This window comes from Paralichthys olivaceus, chromosome 1 (genome assembly GCF_024713975.1).
Source record: "Paralichthys olivaceus isolate ysfri-2021 chromosome 1, ASM2471397v2, whole genome shotgun sequence".
NCBI lineage: Eukaryota > Metazoa > Chordata > Actinopteri > Pleuronectiformes > Paralichthyidae > Paralichthys > Paralichthys olivaceus.
This window is the reverse complement of record NC_091093.1, coordinates 5,103,594-5,126,318: the sequence shown is the minus strand read 5'-3', so window position 1 is coordinate 5,126,318 and position 22,725 is coordinate 5,103,594. Positions and strand designations below refer to the sequence as shown.

General features: G+C 40.0%; 1 protein-coding gene across 1 annotated transcript in view; it reads left to right on the top strand.

Moving 5' to 3' along the window:
- Nucleotides 1-22,725, top strand: part of LOC109624855 (neural-cadherin) — a 271,831-nt gene that overhangs the window by 67,573 nt on the left and 181,533 nt on the right. Inside the window, exons 2-5 of the mRNA XM_069532203.1 lie at nucleotides 6,793-6,990; nucleotides 9,296-9,521; nucleotides 11,218-11,422; nucleotides 18,550-18,661. Coding sequence (XP_069388304.1) covers nucleotides 6,793-6,990; nucleotides 9,296-9,521; nucleotides 11,218-11,422; nucleotides 18,550-18,661 — 741 coding nt within the window. The remainder of the gene's footprint in view (nucleotides 1-6,792; nucleotides 6,991-9,295; nucleotides 9,522-11,217; nucleotides 11,423-18,549; nucleotides 18,662-22,725) is intronic.

The following is a 22,725-nucleotide window of genomic DNA, read 5'->3' as shown; positions in this document are numbered from 1 at the left end:
GTTAATAGAAGAAGCTGAGCACTTACTTGTCCATCCAGAGTATTGATCATGTCCGTCTCATCCCGCTGCAAAACAATATCCCCAGAGAGATCTTTTTTATGTACAGTTTTATTTACTCTACATAGAGCTCAATCATTGGATACATTATCTCAAGGACAGTAAGTAGGGAGAAACCACAGAATGTATATACAGATAAATGACATAACAGCCCCCCAAAAGTGAAGACAAAGCATCTTGTTTGCCTCCTGATGGCTGGCTGTAGCATAAGTCATAAACCTTCTTCTTCCATGTTAGTGGATGGCACATGAGCCAAACTCAAAAATAGACTTACATGTCTAATGTACATTTCTCAAAGATTGTTTATGTCATTTTAGAAAGATTGTATCTCACTCGTGTATGTTCATGCGTTTATGTTTCCAGGAATTTGGTTTCAATGACTGATTTGGTATAACGTCATGAATGATGTCCGTGGTGCAAGATGGCTTCATTTCTGGATAGTGGGAGGAAGTAGAGACACATTTTTCTTCTTTTTATACAGTAGAAACCCAGCAGTTAACCCCTTTTTTAAAGTCAAATTAATCAAATTATGCTCAAACATAATGTACATTTGAATTTTTTGCACCTACAGTACTCTCAGATTCAAATTGCATGTACATGGTATTTAAGTGGACGTGTCAGGATCAGATCATCTCAGCAGCTGACTTAAAGCACAGAACGTGCAAACAAAGCATTAAAGAGCTGAAGTTCAGATCAAAGTCTTTGGTGTCACCGAAAATAGATCAGGCATCAACCCACAGCAGCTAGAACATTCACTCACCATTGCTGATAGGGAGTCTGATATTGCACATTGATGGACCCATTTTGCAAATATCTCTGCTCGCTCTGAATTTTAGAGATTTATTTCTTGCAAGTTCCAGCTGATTTCACTACTGGACACTGCATTTAATGTTGTTGTTTTCTTATCTCCAGACCCCTGGGACTTACTCCATGATTTCTGTGCAGGCATTTCTGAATCCTTCTCAGTGATAAAGTTGCAGGTGTTCTTTAAATGAAATAACAGCCGTAGAATAAAGGATTGGAATTTATGACTAATCCAATCCAGTAAATAATAAAGAACACCAATTTCAACAAATTTACAAACTTCACAATGTTAAAACCAACACTTCCATGAAGCAGTCACTTCAGCACTGTCTCTTTTCCAGGAAGTAGACATACAATTCAGCAATGAGTAGGCACAGATTACTCAAAGATCTGTTGCATCTGAAACTCGTCCACTGAACACAATGGAAATGTGATGCAGCAGAGGCCACAGTCAAAGTGTTCAGTTACACTATAGAGTCAAGTTTTATGAATATGGCAGAAAGTATGAGCGGTGTAGTGTTCTTAAATGATGACTGACAAACTTTTCTAAAATTTTCTTCACCGTGCGATTATGCAGGAATTTATACCGTCTGGTTTCATCTTCTTCAACCTTTTTGAACACATTAACATATGCCTTTATTTGTTAAACAATTGGCAACAGCATAATACACATATAGTGTAATAGTAGTAAGACAACATACCTGAAGAAGCAAAATGTTCTAGTTCTTTCATAGTATCCCAGGGAACATCAACTTAAGTTGTCAAGGTAGAGAGAGAGTGCAGAGAGTGAACAATGACAATAAGAATGATAGGTCTGCATTGATAGTCTAAAACAACATTACACAATTAAATCCACAGTTTTAAATGTTGTTGTGATATAGCAGTTCTACCACTGGATACATTAACCATTCTGTTTCGGTCTGTAAGTGAGGTAGAATAGTTTTCCAAAAATGTCACCAAAAACCAATTGGTTTGTTAGCACAGTTCTAAAAAGATGGTGGTTGAAGAGAGACATTTTGAAAAGCTAAATAGTAGTAGATGAGTTTTGCAGGTGCCTCAGCTTTTCAGAGAGATGTGTGAAAGAAACCCTTTATGAAAAGAGTAAGTGAAACAGAAAGTGGTCTGAGGTGAGACAAAAGTAAATTTTTACTGATAGGAAGAAATTGATAATAAAACTCACCTTCTAACAATACAGGTTTTTCTTTTCTTAATCGTCTCTTTTGTTTACTTTCAGCTTTGAACAGGCTTGCGGTAGCATTTGTCCAGCCACAGTAATTTAACCTTTACATCAGAGGTTATTATATAGATGCTACAGAATATGATGTGTTAAGAAGGTAAGGAAGAAACAGTAATAGTAGTGAATTCCACAAGTGATGAATAAAAGTGTAATTCCCTCAAAGGAAACAGGTCAAAGCATTTAGCCTGCAGGTTCACTTCAGAGTTATGTTGACTGACAGGGTTCAACAGGGTGAACATTACTCTTTCCACCCATCTCCCTTCTAACCTCTTCAATATAATATAAAACCATATTGAATGGAAGTGCAATGTCATAAATCCTCCTTGAGCTGCATATGGAGAAGATGTTATTTCTTTCTTTTTCCTTCTTTTTGTTTGACTCAGAATAATATAAGACTTTTAATTAAGAATGGTCAAGGTGTTGACCTGCATATACACTGTGGCTCAGACATTTTGTAAAAGGACAATGCTTCTACATGCAGAAATTGTATGTAAATATAATCAATCCTATTTCTTTGATTTATTGCCTTGTCTATTAAAGTGCAATGTGTCTAACAGGAGAATCTGCCAATTTCCAGCACGTAACGCTTTTATGTCAACACTTGTTTTTCAAGACTAATAGCTGTTGCTGGTGTTGTGCTGTCTGTCCTTATCCGTACTTCACCCCACCTTAGTTACGACACCAAACCCTGACTCCAGTATGAAAAGTCCTATATTTAAGTCAGTAATAGTGACACCTTTGATAAGACTGTGATCATGCTGAATGTTCTGGGAGCTTTCAGCTGTGTTAACTGGGGCTACTGCATCTTTCCACTGCATTTGCCCTTATCTGGAGAACACAGTGAATGTAGAGCTGCAGTAATTAACTTAAAGACTAGTTGATCAATTAATTGGTATCTACCATAAGAATGAAATAATCACTTTTATAGTTTAAACATGGCAAACAGATTGAATGGGGATGGAGATAAAGCTCAGTTGCAGTCTTAACTCCATTTACAAAGTTGTATAAAGACTTTTGTGGCAGCGGGGGAGGTGGCATGGAATTTGATTTCTTGCCGAAAGGATGATACTTGAGCATAAGTTAGAGCGAAAAAATAAAAAAAATAGAAAAATCTGTAAGTTCTCCAGATGTTGTTTTTTTCATGAAGGAAGAGGAACGCATGGAAAACAAAAGACACAATATCTGGTTGTTTTTCCAACAATATTAATAGTACTTCAATAGTAAATCAACAGAATACTCTCATAGTATAAAGTATTTGTGGTAGAATACAGGTGGAACTGCTGTCCCATGTGCTGTAAAAAGACCCAGTAGATGTCTGTTCAGGAACTGAAAACTGCAAAAGCTTCGTCATGACAATGTTCTTTTGTGTTACTTATAATTCTAAAATTGGGGTAGTAGTGTCAAACAGTAGGTTTTAATGATATGAAATACAGTGAAACAATATAGTGACAAAGATATTGTCATACAGTGTATGACTTAAAAGTCACGGGTTGTATTTAGCCCTTGCAAATCGATGAGCAGCAAGTTAACATCAGATTTTTATATTTACACAAACTATCAGGATTTATCTGTAATTTAATTTGATGGATAATTCTGATGCTAATTCTGTTCTCATGATTGATTTTTTTTCAGAAGATTTGATGGTTGATATTTCTACAGATATAAATGAATACATACTTCTATTTATTGCTGTGCTGTTGCAGACATGAGGCAGGCTGACTTCTGCCAGCCCAGTTAATCAACTGGAATGATATTAGCTTATTGCCTCAAATTTTGTTATATACAGTCTCTTGGTTTCTTTATCATATTCAGACTTTTTTTTTTCTTTTGGGGTTAAATAAATGTGGCTTGGAGAGAAAATATGAAACAAAAGTTGAATCAGCAGCAGAGGTTCTAATGACATTATTTCTAAAGTATTATCACTCGAGTTATCACTATTGCGCTACTGCTTTTCTTATGCTGACAATTAGAATGTCTGCTGTAAATAGAATATGAAACATTTTCAATTTAAAAATAAAAATGCTGCTTTTATCCATCCTTGACCACAGTAAGAAAAAATCTATTACCATGAATAAAAAGCAGCAAACCTCCACGTTTTCATTAAGGGTGTGTGAGCATGAGGTTCATGCATGTGTTCCGAGAACAAGATAACGAGAACGCTGTGACCATGGTCCCACTTGGAACCTATTGGAGCAAATAAGGTTGGTGACCATAAAAAAGCCTTCTGTATCACTGGTTAGTAATTGCAGGTCCCACTGTTTCTAGGGATTGCAACATATCATTAAATCCAGTGAGGAGCATTAGTGTGAGGGATGGCAATAGCATCAAGCTGTATCTCCCTATTGTCCTTCATTATCCACTAATCCACTGATGATTGTTATTAGTGAGAAAGAATGTGTGTGTGTGTGTGTGATGCATTTTGGCATAGTGCTCTGTATATTAGCCCAGTGATTTATTGTCTGGGTAATGCCGTCCCTTCTTCCCCAAAGCTACATTGTCCTTTTGCCAATTAATTCTGAATCTGTTACGACCACAGGGAGGGAGGGAGACAGAATGTGTGTGAGAGAGAGAGATCATCAACAAATACATTGGTTCAACCCCAGAGTTAAGTGCAGTGCTATATTTTTTGTAAGATGTGGATGGTTAATTCCGCTTTTCCGTCTTCTTTTGATGTCCGCTTATGTTTTTTCTCTGTAATGTTCCCTCGCTCTCTCTTCTCTAATGCCATTGATTTATGCAATTGCTTGCTTGTTTTTTTTTCTTCTCTTCTTAATTCTGCCATCTTTCACTTTTCATTGTTCTGCTGTTTCTATAACAACCACAGGGTCATTTCTCAGCCACTGCGTTTCACTCTTAATCCTGTTCATGCGATGCGCAGCTCTTATTCTCCTTGCTGCTTTTTCTCGCTGTGCTCTGTAATACTTGATTGCACGCATTAGCTCTGAAAATAGTTTCTCTTGCCCCTGCTCTTCTCCTCCTATCCACCCCACATCCCCCCGTCATTTATAGTACAGTCATATGCTCAAAGGCCCTTTCTCATTTCCCTACAAGAGATGCTTGTAACAGCTGGAGAAAGTACAATGTGAAGGTGGAGACAATTTAAGGACTTGCTGTTTCAGCCATGGTAAATTAGTGCAGGACAATCACAGAGATAACATTTTATTATAGAAATATTCAAAACAGACAACTGAGAGAGCCATCTAATGGGTTGCACTGAAATTACTCTGGTGCTCGCTAGCATCTTTGCAGGTCTCAAGGTTTGTGTGAAACCTTGGTGTGTTTTCCCAGTGCTACTATAATTGCTGTTGCTATACGAGTGCAGTGAGTGGTTTCATATTTCTGTTGTCTGGTGTCCACGTGACACTTTCAGGGAAGAAATGACATGAGAGAGATGACAGTGTAATTTAAAACCAAATAACCAAATAAGAGCTGCAGAGAAGAAAATTACTACATGGCTTCAGCACATACTATTTCTCTTTCATATTTCTCTAGTCTGGTTGTAGTTTTGGAGGGACAAAAATGTATGCTGGATCTAGTGTTGGCTGATCTTTACCTCATTCACATTGTTCTAACACCCCCCTGTGCAATCGCCAATACTCGATATAGACACGTCTGCGAGGGAGACGATGTGTGGGAATGAGATATTTAAAGGGAAGGATATGGGAAGTTTAAAACAATATCTGGTTTGTAAAGTCAATCCACCTCTAACAGACCCAGTACATCTCAATCGAACCCTGTTTCCAGACGCACCAAAATCAAATTCCTACAGCACTGGACATTTAACTGCGTTGCTGTGGTGCACAAGGATAGGACTCAGTGTTTTATTGACTAATAATTACAGACATTTCCACCACAGTGTGGCTTCAATCAGAGTCGGTGCAGACAGTCTATGCCTATTTGCAGCATTTCCTTGCTTATATGCCAGTCAATTGGTTGGAGTTTGAATATGTGCTGTGCGCCTGTTGCCTCAAGTCTCGCTTATGTGTGTGTGGACTGTGGAGGGTTTGTCAATGTGAATCTATAAGGTGAGGCAAAATAAACATAAAATAAATGTATTACTAGGCCCTACTAATAATTCAAAATGTGAATGGGAAAAATGAGCAAAATATCGTCTTGATATTGACTAAGCCATCAGCAATCGCCGATCTCACTCACCATCAGCGATCCCAGATTCCATCGCCTATCGGCACAACCCTAGCTGGGTCTCATCACCTCCATCTCTTATGCGTTTACTTTACCTCAGTTCTCTGCTGTATAGTATCTTAATCATCTCAAACAGCAGGAGTGATCATTATTTATATGTGGTGTAAAGTGTACTGGAGCATCGCCTTGTTCAATAGGCAACCAATCCAGAACACCCCAGATTGTGCAGGCAACCATTTGTTACTTTTCATCGTCAGCTAATCTGTGAGTGAGCTCCTCGATGAATACATTAGTGTGTGTGTGTGTAGTCCAGGAAATTTCAATGTTTATGGCAATGCTTTGGAATTGCCTGTTTTGCTCTTCCAGCTGATCAAAATAGTTTAATATTTAGAATTAGTAATGTTCCTGACCAGTATGTGTGTGTATTGCCATGGTGGGTCCTATAAACTTATTCCCAGACATCTGAAAAGTATTTACATGTACCACCTTGATTGACCCTCTCCAAACTGTGACCCTTCTCTAAACTCTCTTCTACTTTTCTTCCTTCCCAGGTTCAGAGTGGTACTTGATCAGAGTGGAGTTGACTGTGACAGATGTAAACGACAATGTCCCAGAATGGAGCATGGTTCCTGCTCCCTACCTTGCTGTGGTTTCACCTGATGCCCCTGCGGGCTCGCTTGTCTACAAGCTCCATGCCCAAGACGGGGATGAAGGCAACAACGGTGAAGTGGAGTACTTCCTGTCAGACGGTAGGTTATTTCCCTATTCTTTTCTCCTGCTTGTCTGATGGTTTTACATTACTTTTTAAAGACAAGGTGAGTTCTTATTCCTCACTCCTCACCTTGAGGTTTGGTTAAGTTCCAGGACCCTTTATGCTATGATGCTGACTCAAACTGTGGTGTCAACAAAAAAATATTTAACCCTGACAAAGGAACCACTGCTGAGTTTTAATCTGAAAGCTTCACCTCTCAACTTCAATGACATGATGGGTTTCAGTTTGAAAACACGCATGTTGAATATATGAATTGTAGTTTTCTTTACCCCAGAAAAGACCCTTTTTATTTAAATACTTTATATTCACATCGAGGAGGTCCTCTCTACGGAGGCCGCCATGTTTTTTACATTAGTCCAGACTGGACAAACCAAAGCTTTTGAGTTTTTATGACAATTAAAGGCTACCACAGGTTTCAGAGTAGAGCCAAGCTATGCTTCCAAGCTATTTCTTGCTAGCTAGACTAATGAAAGATCAGAAAACTGTGGAACCATATTTTTGCCAACACAGGATATCAAAGTAAAACCAAAGACTTTCTCCTACTCACCCTTGGTCCAGGTCCACAGTTGCATCCGTCGCAGACATTTTCATCAAGTTCACAGGATGATGTAATATAGTGGAATGATTTTATCCCAGAGAGCAGCGTCAAAGTGAGGAGAACTCACTTTGCAGCCACTGCTCAGTGAAAGTGTTCCTAGAAGTACCTGCATGCTGACTGGAAAAACAACAAAAAAAAATAATTACTGGCAGACCACCAAGGCCGTCTCCTTAATTTCAGTGAAGCTGCACCAAATTGTACAAAAAACTGCAAAGTGAAATAAAGAAAATTGCTGGATCCACCACTTTGTTTGGATCCACACCAAAATGTATGTTTTTTCTTGGCCCTTGTCCTATCCTTCCATCGACATTTGAAAATGTTTAGAAGTCTTTTGAGTAGCTATTGCATAATACTTTTGAAAAAACAATAATCCAACCAACCAACAGACAGAGGCAAAAACATAACCTCCCTGGCAGAGAGAAAAAACTGGGCCGACTGAGGGGTCCCCAACTGAGGATTTGAATCTTTGGCTATCTGCATGCAGCCCGAGTTGAGTGTTACATTGTGAGTGAATACGATACAGAGAGGGGTGAGACAGACCAAATCAACACCGGTTTAAGTGTGTGATGTAGAATCAAGTCTCCTTCTGCTTCAAGCCTCAGCTGACGTGGGGCTATTTTTTTATGTAATCTCAAATTCATTTCTGTACTGCACAATATGATTTTGTTTGTTATTGTCTGTCACACAGTGATTTCTTCTGCTCTTATTGGGATCTGTTAAACTACTGTCTATAAAGAGACCATCTTCAAATTTTCCCCCTGTGGGGCTGACAGAAAATAAATTGAGAAAATAAATTACAGGGAAAAAAACCATAAACATTGATGTCAGCGTCTAGACTCAACTTTTCACTGGTTTGAATTGATGTTTTGTCCATTAAAGGTTTAATCACAGTGGTTTTGTGAATAACTTCTGAGCGTTGAGCTCAGTTCTTTTGTGGATCAAAGAAGTCTTCCTATGGAGATCAGTTCACTCCAAAGTAAAAAATGATAGCTTTTGCAAACAGTTTGTAGTTTGGATGAAAGTCTTATCACAACCTGTTATGTTGCATACAGGTCACGAATTTTAACATCCCAGTTCCAGTTGCTCTGCTCTTTGCATTTCACATCTCATCAACTTGGAAAACTGACCGTTTATCACTTGGCCGGCGCATGCTCAACGTGATTTTACACAATTTTTGACAGCTCTCAAAGGCAGCAGGATTTACACAAACCCCTCTTGCCATATAGTCCTCTGACTGTCCAGGGGTTATGTCTTTACTTTTAAGCTGAAAGCCTTCGCAGTGTGAAGTGAGTGTGGAAGAAAAAGATGAATATCAACACAGATAAACTTGCCTCATGAAATAATCCTCAGTTAGTTCACTAGTTCATCTGCTCTTCATTTTTGGTGATACACAGCCTCACTGCTATTCTGCCACTGCAGAATAGTTATCTGTCTCCTTATACCTCTCAGTGTTTCTGTCAAGTAACTGAAGTTATTATCAGCCCTGGACTCTTTATTCCATTTACGTTCTACTTTTTTAAATCTGTGTTTTGTTTGTATTTAGATCTCAGATCTAAATCTCCTCTTTGATCTGCTTTCTGCATATTGTCCAATAAATTGTAATTGTATTGTTTCTTGTGTTGAGAACGTGGTGGAAATGTGTAATTAAAACTCCTATCGGCAAATATGTTGCTGTCATCTGCAGGCGGTGATGGTCGTTTTGAAGTTGACAGGAAGAGCGGCCAGGTACGGACTACAGGCCTCCCCCTGCAGCGGGACAGGGAGTACCTGCTGACAGTCGTGGCTGCTGACCGGCTGGGCAGCCGCAGTGCCCCTGCCGTTGTCTCTGTGGTTGCTGGAGCCAGGCCGCCACAGTTCTCAAACGCCTCCTTTACTATGGCTATACCTGAAAACACCCCTGAAGGACAGCCGTGAGTTCACACATACACACAGGAAACATTTTTTTAATCCAAATTTCTTCACTAGAAATCCACTTGAAGTGGTTTATACACATGAAAGACTCACACAACTGTGCACACACACATTTCTCTCAGACCATCTTTCTACCACAGACGTGATTGATATCTACTCAGATGAGCATTAATTTTACATTGCCTATGTGTTTGAAAAGATGAATTCATCATACATATTTGATGGGCACGCATAATATTTCTTTTCTCCCTTTGTGAGCACATCTTTGTGTTTCACAGACCGCTGCAATTGATTTCAGGAGTATAAGCACGACACATTATATGCATCGGATGAGTAACAGCACCGCCCTCATGTATTGCTCTGCACACACACACATAAACACACTTGCATTATGTTTAATTGTGAAAGTTGAGTAACGGATGCAGTGATGGATAATATATAATAATATTAATAATATAACATACATAATACATGGTCTCTGCACTCGTCTTGAAGTGAAATCACCGTGTATCAGTGTGTCATACGCATGTCTTTCTCACATTATACTGCACTGTGTGTATTATACACGCACACTGAGTCTGAGTTAAGTGGTACAGTTAGGACTGGTGTCCTTGAATTGGTCTCATTACCCATTACACCCCCTCCAGCTTCTTTAGTGTTACTGACACATTTGGCAAACCAGTAGAGTGGATATTCCAGTCTGTTGTTTACGCTGATTTCATCATGGAAATTGTGTACAGCTCCGTGATGAATAACAGACATCGACTCAGCTCAGGATTTCATGGACAACTGCCCCCACTTTAACCCCCTACCGTATTTAGTGCTACTCTAATGGACACTGTACAGAAATGTACTTGACTTTATTGTATTGTACATACCTCACCCTGCCCCTGTTCCTCCAGCCATGTTGCTGTATACAAATCTACTCTTCTCAGAACTGACCTGCTTTACTGCTCTTTTTCCTCTTTTTCCTCTACAGACACGTCCACTACAATTCTATTCTAAATCTATACTACTGACATGCATTTATCACATACTGGAATACACTTTGTAATTCCTGTATCAGATAAATCTCTGTCCTTGCTTACTTCTGAAGCGTCTGAAAATGCATATCAGAAGACCATTTGTGTACACTTGGTTTGAGCAAGCCATATTATATATCCATGTTGCATTTACCTGTGGTAGTTTTATTTTATTTTTCATTTTTTCCTGAAAAAGGCGACATCTTGAGATGATTTAGTCTCTAAAGTCTCTTGTTTCTGCATGGTCAGAAGTGCAACTGTACAGCTTTTTAATTGCATCCAGCTTAGTAAATTAAAACTACATTTACGGGGCTTGAATACTCAGTTGTAAAACAATAACCAGACATTCTGCCATTTGATAACGCAGGACACATCTCATGATGATAACATTTGAGAATTATTATGTACACAAATGAAAAAATATCCTTATTATTGCCATTTAGAACGACATTAGATATTTGCCCCTTTGACCTACAGGCTCCTCACTTAAGGTTATGGATAATTCCCCATAGTGCGAAAAACCAATACACACAATTCTTCTCAACACCTCTCTAACATAAACATTTTGGAAGACATCTATTTAACCATGCACAAATATACTTTGCACTCATCTGCCCCAGCCCTGCTACTGCACATTCAATCAATATCGACCTTTGTCTCCGTGTCTCTCCAGCTTCCTGGTTACACCTGCTGTGTCCTTCCAGAAGAAACCGATCAGCTACAGCCTCCTCATTAATCCCAGCAGCCTCTTCTCCATCTCAGCAGAGACGGGTGAGATCAGTCTGACCCGCCCTATCGACTACGAGAGTGACCAACATCGCTACTTGCTGCTGGTGCGAGCAAGCGAGGGCCTGGACAGCATGAGCAGTGCAGCAGAGGTTTGTGTGAGCATGATATGCATTTCAAGTCACAATTCCATGGTCAAATTAAGCGACTGGACAGCCCTCAAAGCTCGACCATATTTGACATTACAAGGTTGACTGGTTGTCTTACACAGTCTGCGCGGTGTACAAACAATATCTGACAAGTCTTCAACTTAACACGTCTTCTACCAATGGACTGATGCTATTTGACTGATTTCTCCTGCAGCTCAGATGATTATAATCCGCTGCATTTGCAGCTATTGTTACTTTTTGGGACCGAATTGTGGACCCAGAAGAGTAGGAGGTAGTTGGGAGAAAGCTGTTGAATTGGCCTGATTACGATACGTCCTTCAGACAACAAAAAAAAAAACACTGGGACGTAAAATCCCAGACTACTCTGTAACATCCTTGAGCTGAACATGCATTTAAGTTGCTGAATAACTGTTGGGTTTAATTGTATTGATTTACAGTTGCTGTGTGGCTGGTAATAGTTGTGAATGTTGCCGTTAAAATGATCGTTTCGTTTAAGGGCCTCCAGATTAGTCTCTTTTTTTGTTGGGTTGTTATGGGATACCCTCATCCTGAATTTATTGCCAAAGAGCATTACAATTCTCGACCCAAATGACAACTGCACATTTGCATTTTCAGTCTCAAAGCTTAAAAACTGGCGTCTTCAATTCTGAATAGACATTTCTGTGTGGACTGACTGCTGTGGGATTCCCAGTGACTTCCTCATTTTGTTAGGAAGTGAGGGAGAACAGCGGCTGACCGCTGCAGGCATTGATGCATCTGCTCTGCTTTCCATCATTACTCTGGCCTCGGGCTAAAACATGTCCTGCTGAACCGATCTGTCCTCAACTGCTCTGCTCTGGGCCTCTGTGGACTGCAGAGCACCAGCCTGTGTGGAGAGAGGGAGAGAAGGAAAAAGTAAGAGAATGAGAGGTTTGCCAGATTCAGAACTAACGGGAGAAGGTAGATTGAAAGGAAAGGGATTTGGCGGGGATATGGTACGTGCCCTTGTGTGCCCATACTCCTGCCCGATAGTGGCTGGCTTCCTCAGTCCTGTGCCTGCCCTCTGGAACCAGGGTAAGCTTTTTGAATTTTCAACTGCACTGAACAGCCAGCACCTTGTACACTACAGCCCCTGGCCCCCACACACCTCTCTGTCTGTGCAGCTTAACACCTTGATGATATGTGTGTGTGTGTCTGCATATGTGTGTGTGTGTGTGTGTGTGTGTTGTCTTGCATTACAAATGAGTGAAATTGTCTTCAAGGACAGTTTTTTGATGTGATGCTTTTACCACCGTCTCCAACGTGTTCGTCTGAATACGTTTAAACTGATCTTAGTAAAAGGATTTACTGGCCCAATACCGTGAGTGTGTAGTATTCAGTATCAGCAGTAGAAAAATGTGTTGTGAAGGATAATCTTGTTGACAGAGTAAACCTTTTACAGAGGCTCTCTGCTTTAAATCAGCTTTAATGTCCCAATACTTGCTTTTTGCTGCCTCCTGAACAGAATTACAGTATCAGTCATTGCATCACATTAGAACAATTGAGAGGATAATGGAGGCTTGAATGGCAACAACAACAAAGCTTAAGTGGTTTATTGATATAGTATATGGTTAAGGTAAGGAAGGATACACACTCAGCTCCAGATATTTGGTTTTTAAAATATTCACGCTATCTCCATCCCTATGATTGTCCTAAATATAATGAGCAAAGTTTATTTTCAACATTTCATCCAAGTCATAGTGCAGCGTCTCCTGTGATCCATGATAATACTTTAGTCAGGACTGTGCCGGTTAATTATAGGTTGCATGCACACATTTCAGCATTACTTTGATGTGATAGCAGGCATGATGCCAGTTTAAATATATTTTGGGCTGATGGTTTTAGTTTTAGATTCATACCAATAGATAGACAGAGATAATTCCATGGTGTTTATTCAGTCACAAAATCTATATAAACCATCAGGGACCATGTGTACAAACCATCCCTGCACGAGACCATACTCACGAGTGAGCATCTCTGCTCTACGTGCACAACTGTATTTCCACGAGCCCAGAGCTTAGACATGTACATCCCTACTTTCAACTGCTCAACCCCACCTGACTGTTGCTCGCTTGTCTAGTTGAATTTTGGGTATTTGGAGGTAGGTACAGTGGCTGATGCTCCCCTCCTTCGACCGGTCACTTTGAACACTCCAGTCCTCAGCCATATATCTGATCTCCTCCACTTCATGGATCATTTATAACACTGCCTATAAGTTGCATTTTTATGTTTATGCATTATTTCCTTGTGTTAAGTGCATTACAGAAGTGGTCGGTTCAATGTAAAACAATGCACAGCTTGCTGCCTTATGATACTACATGACTGACTGGTACACGGGGTCATTCTCTACACCAGGGGTCACCAACCTTTCTGAAACTGAGAGCTACTTCATGGGTACTGAGTCATACGAAGGGCTACCAGTTTAATACACTCTTCTGAAATAACAAATTTGCTCAGTTTGCCTTTAGTTATATATTATTATTAATGATAATTGATACTCATCTATGTGAAGACACTGATCACGTGAATGATTTCTCACAATAATTATCAACAATGACTTAACAAGGTGTGAAACAGATGATATCAGTATTCAACACTTTATTTCTATTAATCTCAGCAAGTGTTTCAATTTTCAGACGATCACTTCGACAACATTTCATCAGAAAAATATCCCATTTTCTCTAGCCACTGACCAACCCTTTTAACAAATCATAGTCAATAGTCAACTTCAATATTAGAATACAAATTTGATATTATAGAAAATAAATAATTAAATTTAATTACAAACGCATATCAAATTTAAGACGCAGCTCACTGGTGAGTTGTGTTATTTTTAGAACAGGCCTGCGGGCGACTCATGTGGTCCTTGGGGGCTACCTGGTGCCCACCATGTTGGTGACCCCTGTTATCCACTATCTTTAACCAGGAAAATACTCTGGCTGGCAAGCGACTATTGGCTAGTGTTGAGCAGTTGTGAAAACGTGGGAAAGGGCAAGTTCATGGTTGTCTCACCCCAGTGCTCGCACACGGAGCATAAATGCAAGCTGGTGAGTATATGCCTTTCTGCTTGCTGATACTGTTTTGTGTGCTTGCAGAATACAAATGCTCCCTAGCTAGTATGGTTTTTACACTTTGGAATTTTGAGAGTAAATTGACGTCATTTTAATCAAAGCCAATAGCTAAGTCTGAATTTAAAATTGGATTATATATTAGTTTTCTTTCTTGGAAACATAGTTGTATCATCGAATGCCAGCATGGAACAGCAACTTTTGTGTGTGTGTGTGTGTGTGTGTGCATCAAAGCTAGGTAAAACACTGCTGACTATAGATGTGTTGGTGAGTATAATTGATGGTTTTTCTTTTACCCAGAGACACTGACTGACGGGCTAGAGAGAACATGGAGGCTTACTATAGATGATTGTCGATGGGAAATGTATGAGGCAGCAGAGTAACACACTCACCACCTATCCCTTTGAGTGTTATATGTAAGTTGACGTTCAATACAAGAAAACTGCTCATGCATATAACTCCGAGACTAGACTCCCTTAAATCAATAAATATTTTAGAAAACACACTTCCTCTGGAAAAAAGAAGCAGTTGTGCTGTCAGTCACTTATGGAGAGTCTGCTTGTGATGCCTCAGTATCTCCCAACAGAGCCGAGAGGAGAACATGCAGCAATCAGCATCCTCCATTGGTGCATAGGATCTTTGCTGACTGTGGTGGCTTTTACTTTTTTCAAATGCACATAGGTGAATTCCTACTAAACAATCTATCTTTTGAATGCTGACAATGTGCAAAATGAGGATGTTTGGGCTCCAGTCATCTGGATTTGATGACCAAAAGTCAAACTTTAAATTATTCTCTTTTTAAACTCTTCTGTGAACATTATTTCACAGCTTTTAGTTCCACACCAACTCCACTCTCCTTGCAGAGCCCTCTTCTTTCCCATTTAGTTTCTAGAGATCACATGTCCAATACCTGTGCTGCACGCAGTGGATGTGATCATGACAGCTCTTAAAGTTTGTGCCTTTTATATGGCCTAATTTGTAAAATGAGCAAAGTCTGGAGACTGCAATGCTGCTGGATGAACTGTGATACTGAATCTATCCTGTAAACACTTATTTCATTGAAGCTATCTCTTTGGTACTTAGAGGCTAAGAAGATTTACTTTCCCAGATGAAGGTGTGACTTTGATTATCTGCTTAAAGTGTGAGGGATCCTGGTTCCAAAGACTACAGCCTGTGCTCCTCTCAGCCTGAACAAAATCTCATTAGACAATTTCTATTAAGGAGCTTTGGCCACTATTCTTACCTACACAGAGTAGCTTATGTTTTTGTCCGCATTTGTTTGATAGTTGGCAGTGTTACACAAAAACTACTGAGCCAATTTCCATCAAACTTTGTGGATGGGTGTGACATGGCCAGAGGAATAAACCATAATGTTTTGGAAGCGACCTGAATAAATTCAAGAATTATATATTTTACTTGATAAGCACCATTTTCCACAGAATTAATTCAAAAAAATTACAGTAGTAGGAATGTATGTGCACACGCACGGAGGTCTCTCTCACGCATAACACAGCCTGAAGTCCACAGACTAAATGCATTGCATAACACAGGCAGGTATGTGCACAACTGCAGCTTAAATTATGAGGTCTGATTGTCTGCATGGACAGTAAAAGCTTTTATGGATGAAAGTGTGATAGTGCTATTAAGCATGCCGCAAATAGCACTGCAATTAGTGCTGCAAATATAAGTTATTATGAGAAGTGCAAAAATGTTTTGGGTTTATTCTGAAACTGTTGCTGTCATAGTCTAGATAATGAATGGGAAACACTGCTTCAGCATGGCAAGATAGGGCATTAGCCTTGGTGAAGGTATGTGCTCTCAGCTTTTACTGTAAATAAAAGCGGTGGTGGCTGGGGCGCAGAAATCTGCGTCCTAAAGGAAAATCTGCATCAACCAATTAAAAAGCAGCCTCAGGTCCCATGGTTGTCAAAAGCAACAGGACCCACATTTACATCCACTTGGTCGGCGCCCCACATCCGGAGGTATTATGCATTAAGACAGATATTAACCAAATACAATTTGAAAACAACTTATTTTGAATGCCCCAAGGTTCTTACAGACAACCAGGAGCATTGCATGAGTAAAACATTATTAACCAGCCACCACTGCTTACAAGAATTATAACAGAATGCTTCAGGGATGAGGGGCATCACACAATGTCCAGTACGTCTTGCTGTGAAAAGGCTATTTGCATATATGGACACTGGCTCTGTCCCCTGCCAGGGTCATTAGAGTAAGAATTATCTCTTTGATCAATCAAATACAACAAAGGAAAACCTGTAACCATACCAACATGTACTTGTCCTTATGCCTTATGGTTGAATGGATGATGATTGATGATGTGCTGAAATGTTGACTGACAGCTCCACTGCTCAGGAAGAGTTTGCTCTCCTCGTCTGAACAGTTTCTATCGACATAGTCAGACAGCACCTCGTGATTTAAGGTGTACTATTTTATCCCCTCCCTCTCTGTTTAAAGTTTACCATAGAATTTGTTTTCCCATAAAGACTCGAGGGGTAATGTCAGTTCTGCTATCCTGCTGTTTTTTAATTTTTGCTTTTGATTTGATTCTGCTCTTCAGAAATCTGTCTGTCTCCCAGAATAGCGAACAGAGGTGTATTTGTATGAACTGGAGCCACCGAGCATGACTTTAATTTGCAGGTAGTTTCCAAGTTTCTCCCTCCAGGAGTGATAACTCATTGGCACCATTAGTTACCTAACCAGCCTCAGACCTGGCAGGAACCGTCCCATGTGTGTCTGTGTGTGTGCATGTGTATGCATGTCTGAGTGCTTAAGCTCATCTTGCTTTATTACGCCTGACTTCCCCTCTTTTCTCATTCAATCTTGCTTTTCCTCAGCCTTGTACACACACAAACAGTAAGTTCATATTGCTTTCTGTACCTTCACCATTTCCTGTCATATTGGCCCACTTGCTCTGGCATGACAAGACCAATACACACAAATCCCACAAACACACACACTCACACACACACACGCACAAAGCCAAACTAAGATTGGCAGCCATTGGCAAACACACTTACATCACCTCAGGGAGTTGCCATGGTCAGATTTTGTTTTGTTTTCCGTTGCCTCGAAGCTGATCTTTGCTGAAGGATTAACTGATATTACAGAATTTCATTTTACCTACTGGGACTTAATACCAGTGGTATTTGCACTAACTGTGTGTGTGTGTGTGTGTGTGTTGATTGGAGAGTGGTTTAGTATTAATGTGTAAACTGCTGTTTTTTTAGTGGAAAAAGAGATGTGGGGTTGGGGTCAGATAAGCTGCCAGCCTATGTCTGTATTTATTCCTCCTGAATACTGCAATCCGGCAGTCAACATCTGGTACAAGATGCTGTGCTTTCCTTCATGTCCCTAATGAACTCAACAGCATTACAGTGTCTCACGCACGCATACACCCACCTCTATGCTCACACCATACAAATCCATCTTTGCACAGTGATCCACTCTCATTTGTTGGCTCAGGGCTTCTGAAAAAAACTGCACAAGATTGCATTCTCTGCTGACCTACTGAAGGGACCACAGTGCCAGCTCTGCAGCAGTTTGCTCACTGAGGAGGGGGTAAATAAATCAGAGGGATCAGGGCGAGGGCCCGCCTTCTGAGGAGGCTGGGATGAGGCCTCCTTTTTGGTGAGGAATGGGGTTAATTTGGGTTACTCCCAGATGAAAACAACTCTGGACCCAAAGAAAACCAACGATGCCTGAAGTAGTTATCCCACATTTACATTTTCTACATTAACAAATCTATATATTTTTTTTACTTTTAATCTCCAGCTTTTCTACTTGTGATTGCCTGGAAACATCACTACTTTACATTACTACATAGTAATGTTTCGTTAAAATCCTCCACAGGTTCATATAAATTCACATTTTATCCAAAGTTAAGTTTTGTAGAATGACAGGTGAAATATCCACACCACATTGATTACATTTTTTTTCTACCTGTAATTTCCCCACTAACTTCCTGTATGTCTCTCTATCTCTTCCTCTATTCTCCCTCAGGTACGAGTTGTGATTGTCGATGAAAACGACTGTGTTCCAGAGTTCCTCCAGTCCATTTACAGCAAGGATGGCGTACCAGAGACAGTGACGACAGCGACCTCCCTGCTGCAAGGTTGGACATCCACACAAATCCCAAAAGACTTGTTTTGTGTTCCATCCACAACTCCACAATGTAGTTTGTCACACTGAATGCACTTTTTATTTTTCAGACAACGAACTTTTGCCCTTGTTATACAAACTTTACCTGCAAGAGGAATCGGAGAAACTGTGCTGTTCTTACTAGCTTTTGTTTCAATGATCAATAAACTGAAGGACACAGTTTTTATGTTGTTATACAATTTAACTTCATTCTTATAAAATCTCATGCAATGCTGAAACTCTTACTGTGTTCTCAATGATACCTGATACTCAAAGAAACAGGATCCACATTGTTGACATGATGTTACTGAGGTTTTAATGCTGCAGTGGTGCACTTTTCTCCACTGTGTTCCTCAAATAGGTCTCATTTAGTTTATAGCTATATAAGATGGTTTTAGAATTCAAGACAGGACATCTTTTTATATGTATACATAATTAAACCAGGTCATGCTCAGTGGGTCAATGTAATGTCAGTAATATGTACATGACTGAGAAACTCTGCTGAGACCTGGGATTTGAATCTCAGGTGATCAAAGCACACGCTGACAGCTCTTAAGGGAGGGTGTGAATGCAGTTAGGAAACATTGAGGTCACAGTTAAGACTCAGACCATGAGATTGTCTGGGATGCATGTGGCCACAGCCTTTTCGTCTGTGTGAACGCACATTTGTTCTGGGCCCCGTTATTTTATCATATAGTTGCAGCACATTGATTCGCTCAGCCCCTCCATGCCCCACCAGGGGCTGTATGTGAGAACGCAAATGTCTGAGTTAGTTGCTGTGGACTTTCTCCTGACTTTTTACCGGCAGCCTCCCAAAATAAAAAATGTAATCTCCTGTGAGAATACAGCAGATTATCCGGAGTATTCAGTGAGAGGGCGTGCGAAGATAATTCTAACATGCAACAGACGTAGAACTGTAAAAACAGAAAGAATAGAAATATCTCAAAAGAGAGCCACATAGAAGCCACAGACAAACATGTCAACTTGGAAAGACAAGATTGTCAAGACAGTGTTGATGTGCTGTAAACAGAAAGACAGCGGAGTTTATACTTTACGTCCTGTCTCCTGCACGCTGCGCCACCCCTCGCCTGAACGCTGCAGAAATGTTTCTGTAGTTTTGAATGTGCGCTGCGTTCTTCATATGTGAAAGGCGGACACTCGATGGAGCGTTCTCCAGAGTCCATGTGTGAAAAGACTCACTGTCGCTCTCTCCTTTCTCACATACACGACATGAATGATGCTCGTGTTTATTAGCGGGAGACATGTTCTAATCTCAGGTGTGAGCTGATGTACTTAGAGTGGTCCACTTTTGATTGGATCACCGAAGACACCAGCTGATGCCAAGTGTGATCAGAGCCAGGAGTGGCTGAGCTGCAACACTCCGAGGTTTTGATTGGTCAGGAAACTAAGCAGGCCCTTGTCAGCACTGGAAGTCAGGAATTAAGCACTTCTATCAGTGCATCTGCATTAGACTCTCCTTTCCTGTAAAAAACAAACTTCCTCACAAGGAAGGCTTAAGTTTCATTAAGCCTCAGAGGAAAAGGAACTGGTAGCTGTTGTGGGCACGATTCACTGCCAAAAAAACTGATGGCAAATCATCCCACTCTTTTCTGTCCCTCTACACTCTGCATTACTTCTCAGCTATAGCCCCACTCTCCACTTAAGATGCATTACTTCTCAGCTATAGCCCCACTCTCCATTTAAGATACATGTAATATCTTAAAAAGTGCAATAATCGCTCCAAATTGCACGCCTTGTAAAATAATATGACCACTTAAAAAGCAGCTCAGGATCCATCACATTTTTAAGTCAGTCATGCTCCACAACTGCTTTACTTACTTTAGGCTAAAAATGGAAACACCAATAGCACTGCGAATGAGTATTGACAAAATGCAGGGATATAAAACACATCACATGCTGGATGTAAATTATTGATGACTGCAGTCATGACATCATCAGTGCTCATTAGCTCAGGCTGCAGGCAGAAACTTTTGGGTTGGATTGGTCTTTTTTTTTTTTTTTTTGAGCCATGTACTGTTGTGATCATCACAGTCTCCCTCACCACTATCATTAACAGCATTAGTCAAATGTTTTGTTTTAGGAAACATTTCATGCAGATAGATAAAATTGCATGGTGTCAGACTAAATAACTGAATGGCTACGGCTTGTAACATCAACTAGTATCCTGAGAAAATAGTCACATTATGTTTACAGCATTTTAATAATAATGCAGGTTGACAGAACCCTAAGAAACTTATGATAAATTAGTCGATAAGGTTGTGACAATTAAAAGAAAGCTCTGTAACACATTTGTTCAGCATTTCAATTAGTTCCTAAAACACAGAGGTAGCATCAATTTGTACTGCCAGTTCCCAGGGCTGTAATAAACTGGCACGAAACGCTTGTGTGATTGATGACTCATGTTATGTGTTCTGTTACAGTAGCCATGTCACATTAGCCTGCTCTACTGTACTTTAGTACCGTACAATACCACATATAGATTAAAAGAAAAATAAATAAAACAGATTAAACTGAAGCAATTAGCAGAGAGCCTGATGCACCAGGCTCAAGAGAAGCACAGAGAAACGCTACAGTGCACAACATGATGAAGACTACATCAGTGGTGCAAATCCATTCAGGACAAGCACACAAGACAATGTTTTCAGCACAATGTTGGAGCAGCTCAACCTCACAAAGCAAATAGATCACCAGTGGAGCTACAGCAGTTCTTTGCAGTAACTTGGTTTATCTGATACAATGCAGCATAGAATATATATAAAACATAAAACATTACGGGGTGTGTGTGCATTTGGGGCCAAATTGGCTTTGGTAGAAGGTCACATGATTGAGCTTAGAGCTGTTAGAGTTCACATTGCTTTTTAAATTCTTGTGGACTTAGATCTAATTAGAAATGGGAATTTATTATTGTTTGTCTTTCATACAATCCACAGGGGCAGAATCCCCTTTTTCATGTGTTCACGTGTCAGTTACAGTTTGTGTGTCATATACAAATTCTCCAATCTTGAATTACATTGGTTATTTATACCACATATTACCTTTAATAATCAACTGTATCAGCTCCACAGGCAAATGTGTGTGCAAAAACATCTACCAACAAACAACACTGGTTCAACTTAAAGATCAGTATTTACCTTGAAAATATGTTGTCATGCTGTGAACTGCTGAGAGCACTACTGTGCTGACTGCATGTGGTTATTTCTAACATTAGCGTGATTGGAATTCCTGCTTCTGTAGCGAATCTGCTCCACTTTCATCTGCAACTGATTCACATGTTTGTGGGCTCTTTGTGGTTGTACACAGTGGAGCATGCGGCATCAAAACCTTTAACAAGAAATCAACATGGTATAAAGCGCACAACAATAGTGCTCATATGGTGATGTAAATCAGGGACAGTATGATTTTCTTCATCTCAGTTTAGCATGTTAGCATTAAAAAAAACCAAACATTTATTGTCGTAATTAGCATTCTATGGGGACCATGATTAATGGATTGCCATTAACGTTTGCATAGATATTCACGGCCACCATAGAATGCTAATTACAAGTTGTTGGTAAGATATTTCAATCTGTCTCTCTCCCTTTCTCTCTTTTAAAGGATCAATAAAAATGCTAGTGAATCCTAGTTAGTGAGGAATTGACTGAGGGAGTGAGGTGTGTGATGTAGGAGGAACAGCAGATGCTCAGCATGCTGCCATCAACAGGTGCACCAAGGAAGGCGAGACATTTTGCCCTCCTGTGCTGCTGCTGCTGTTGTGTGTGTGTGTGTGTGTGTGTGTGTGTGTGTGTGTGTGTGTGTGTGTGTGTGTGTGTGTGTGTGTAGCATGAGTAAGGACAGGCCTTTGGATACTTTTGTAAAAGGGTTCCAAATATTAAGAATTGAAACTCTCTCAGTTTCTGATATTTCTGTCAATGTTTCCTTTGTGTCTCCTTTTTGAGTTTCCACATTTTAATTTTGAACACAGGTAATTCATTTTTGAAGGACCTTTGTGTCGAATTTAGGAGGATCTGTCAGGAGACA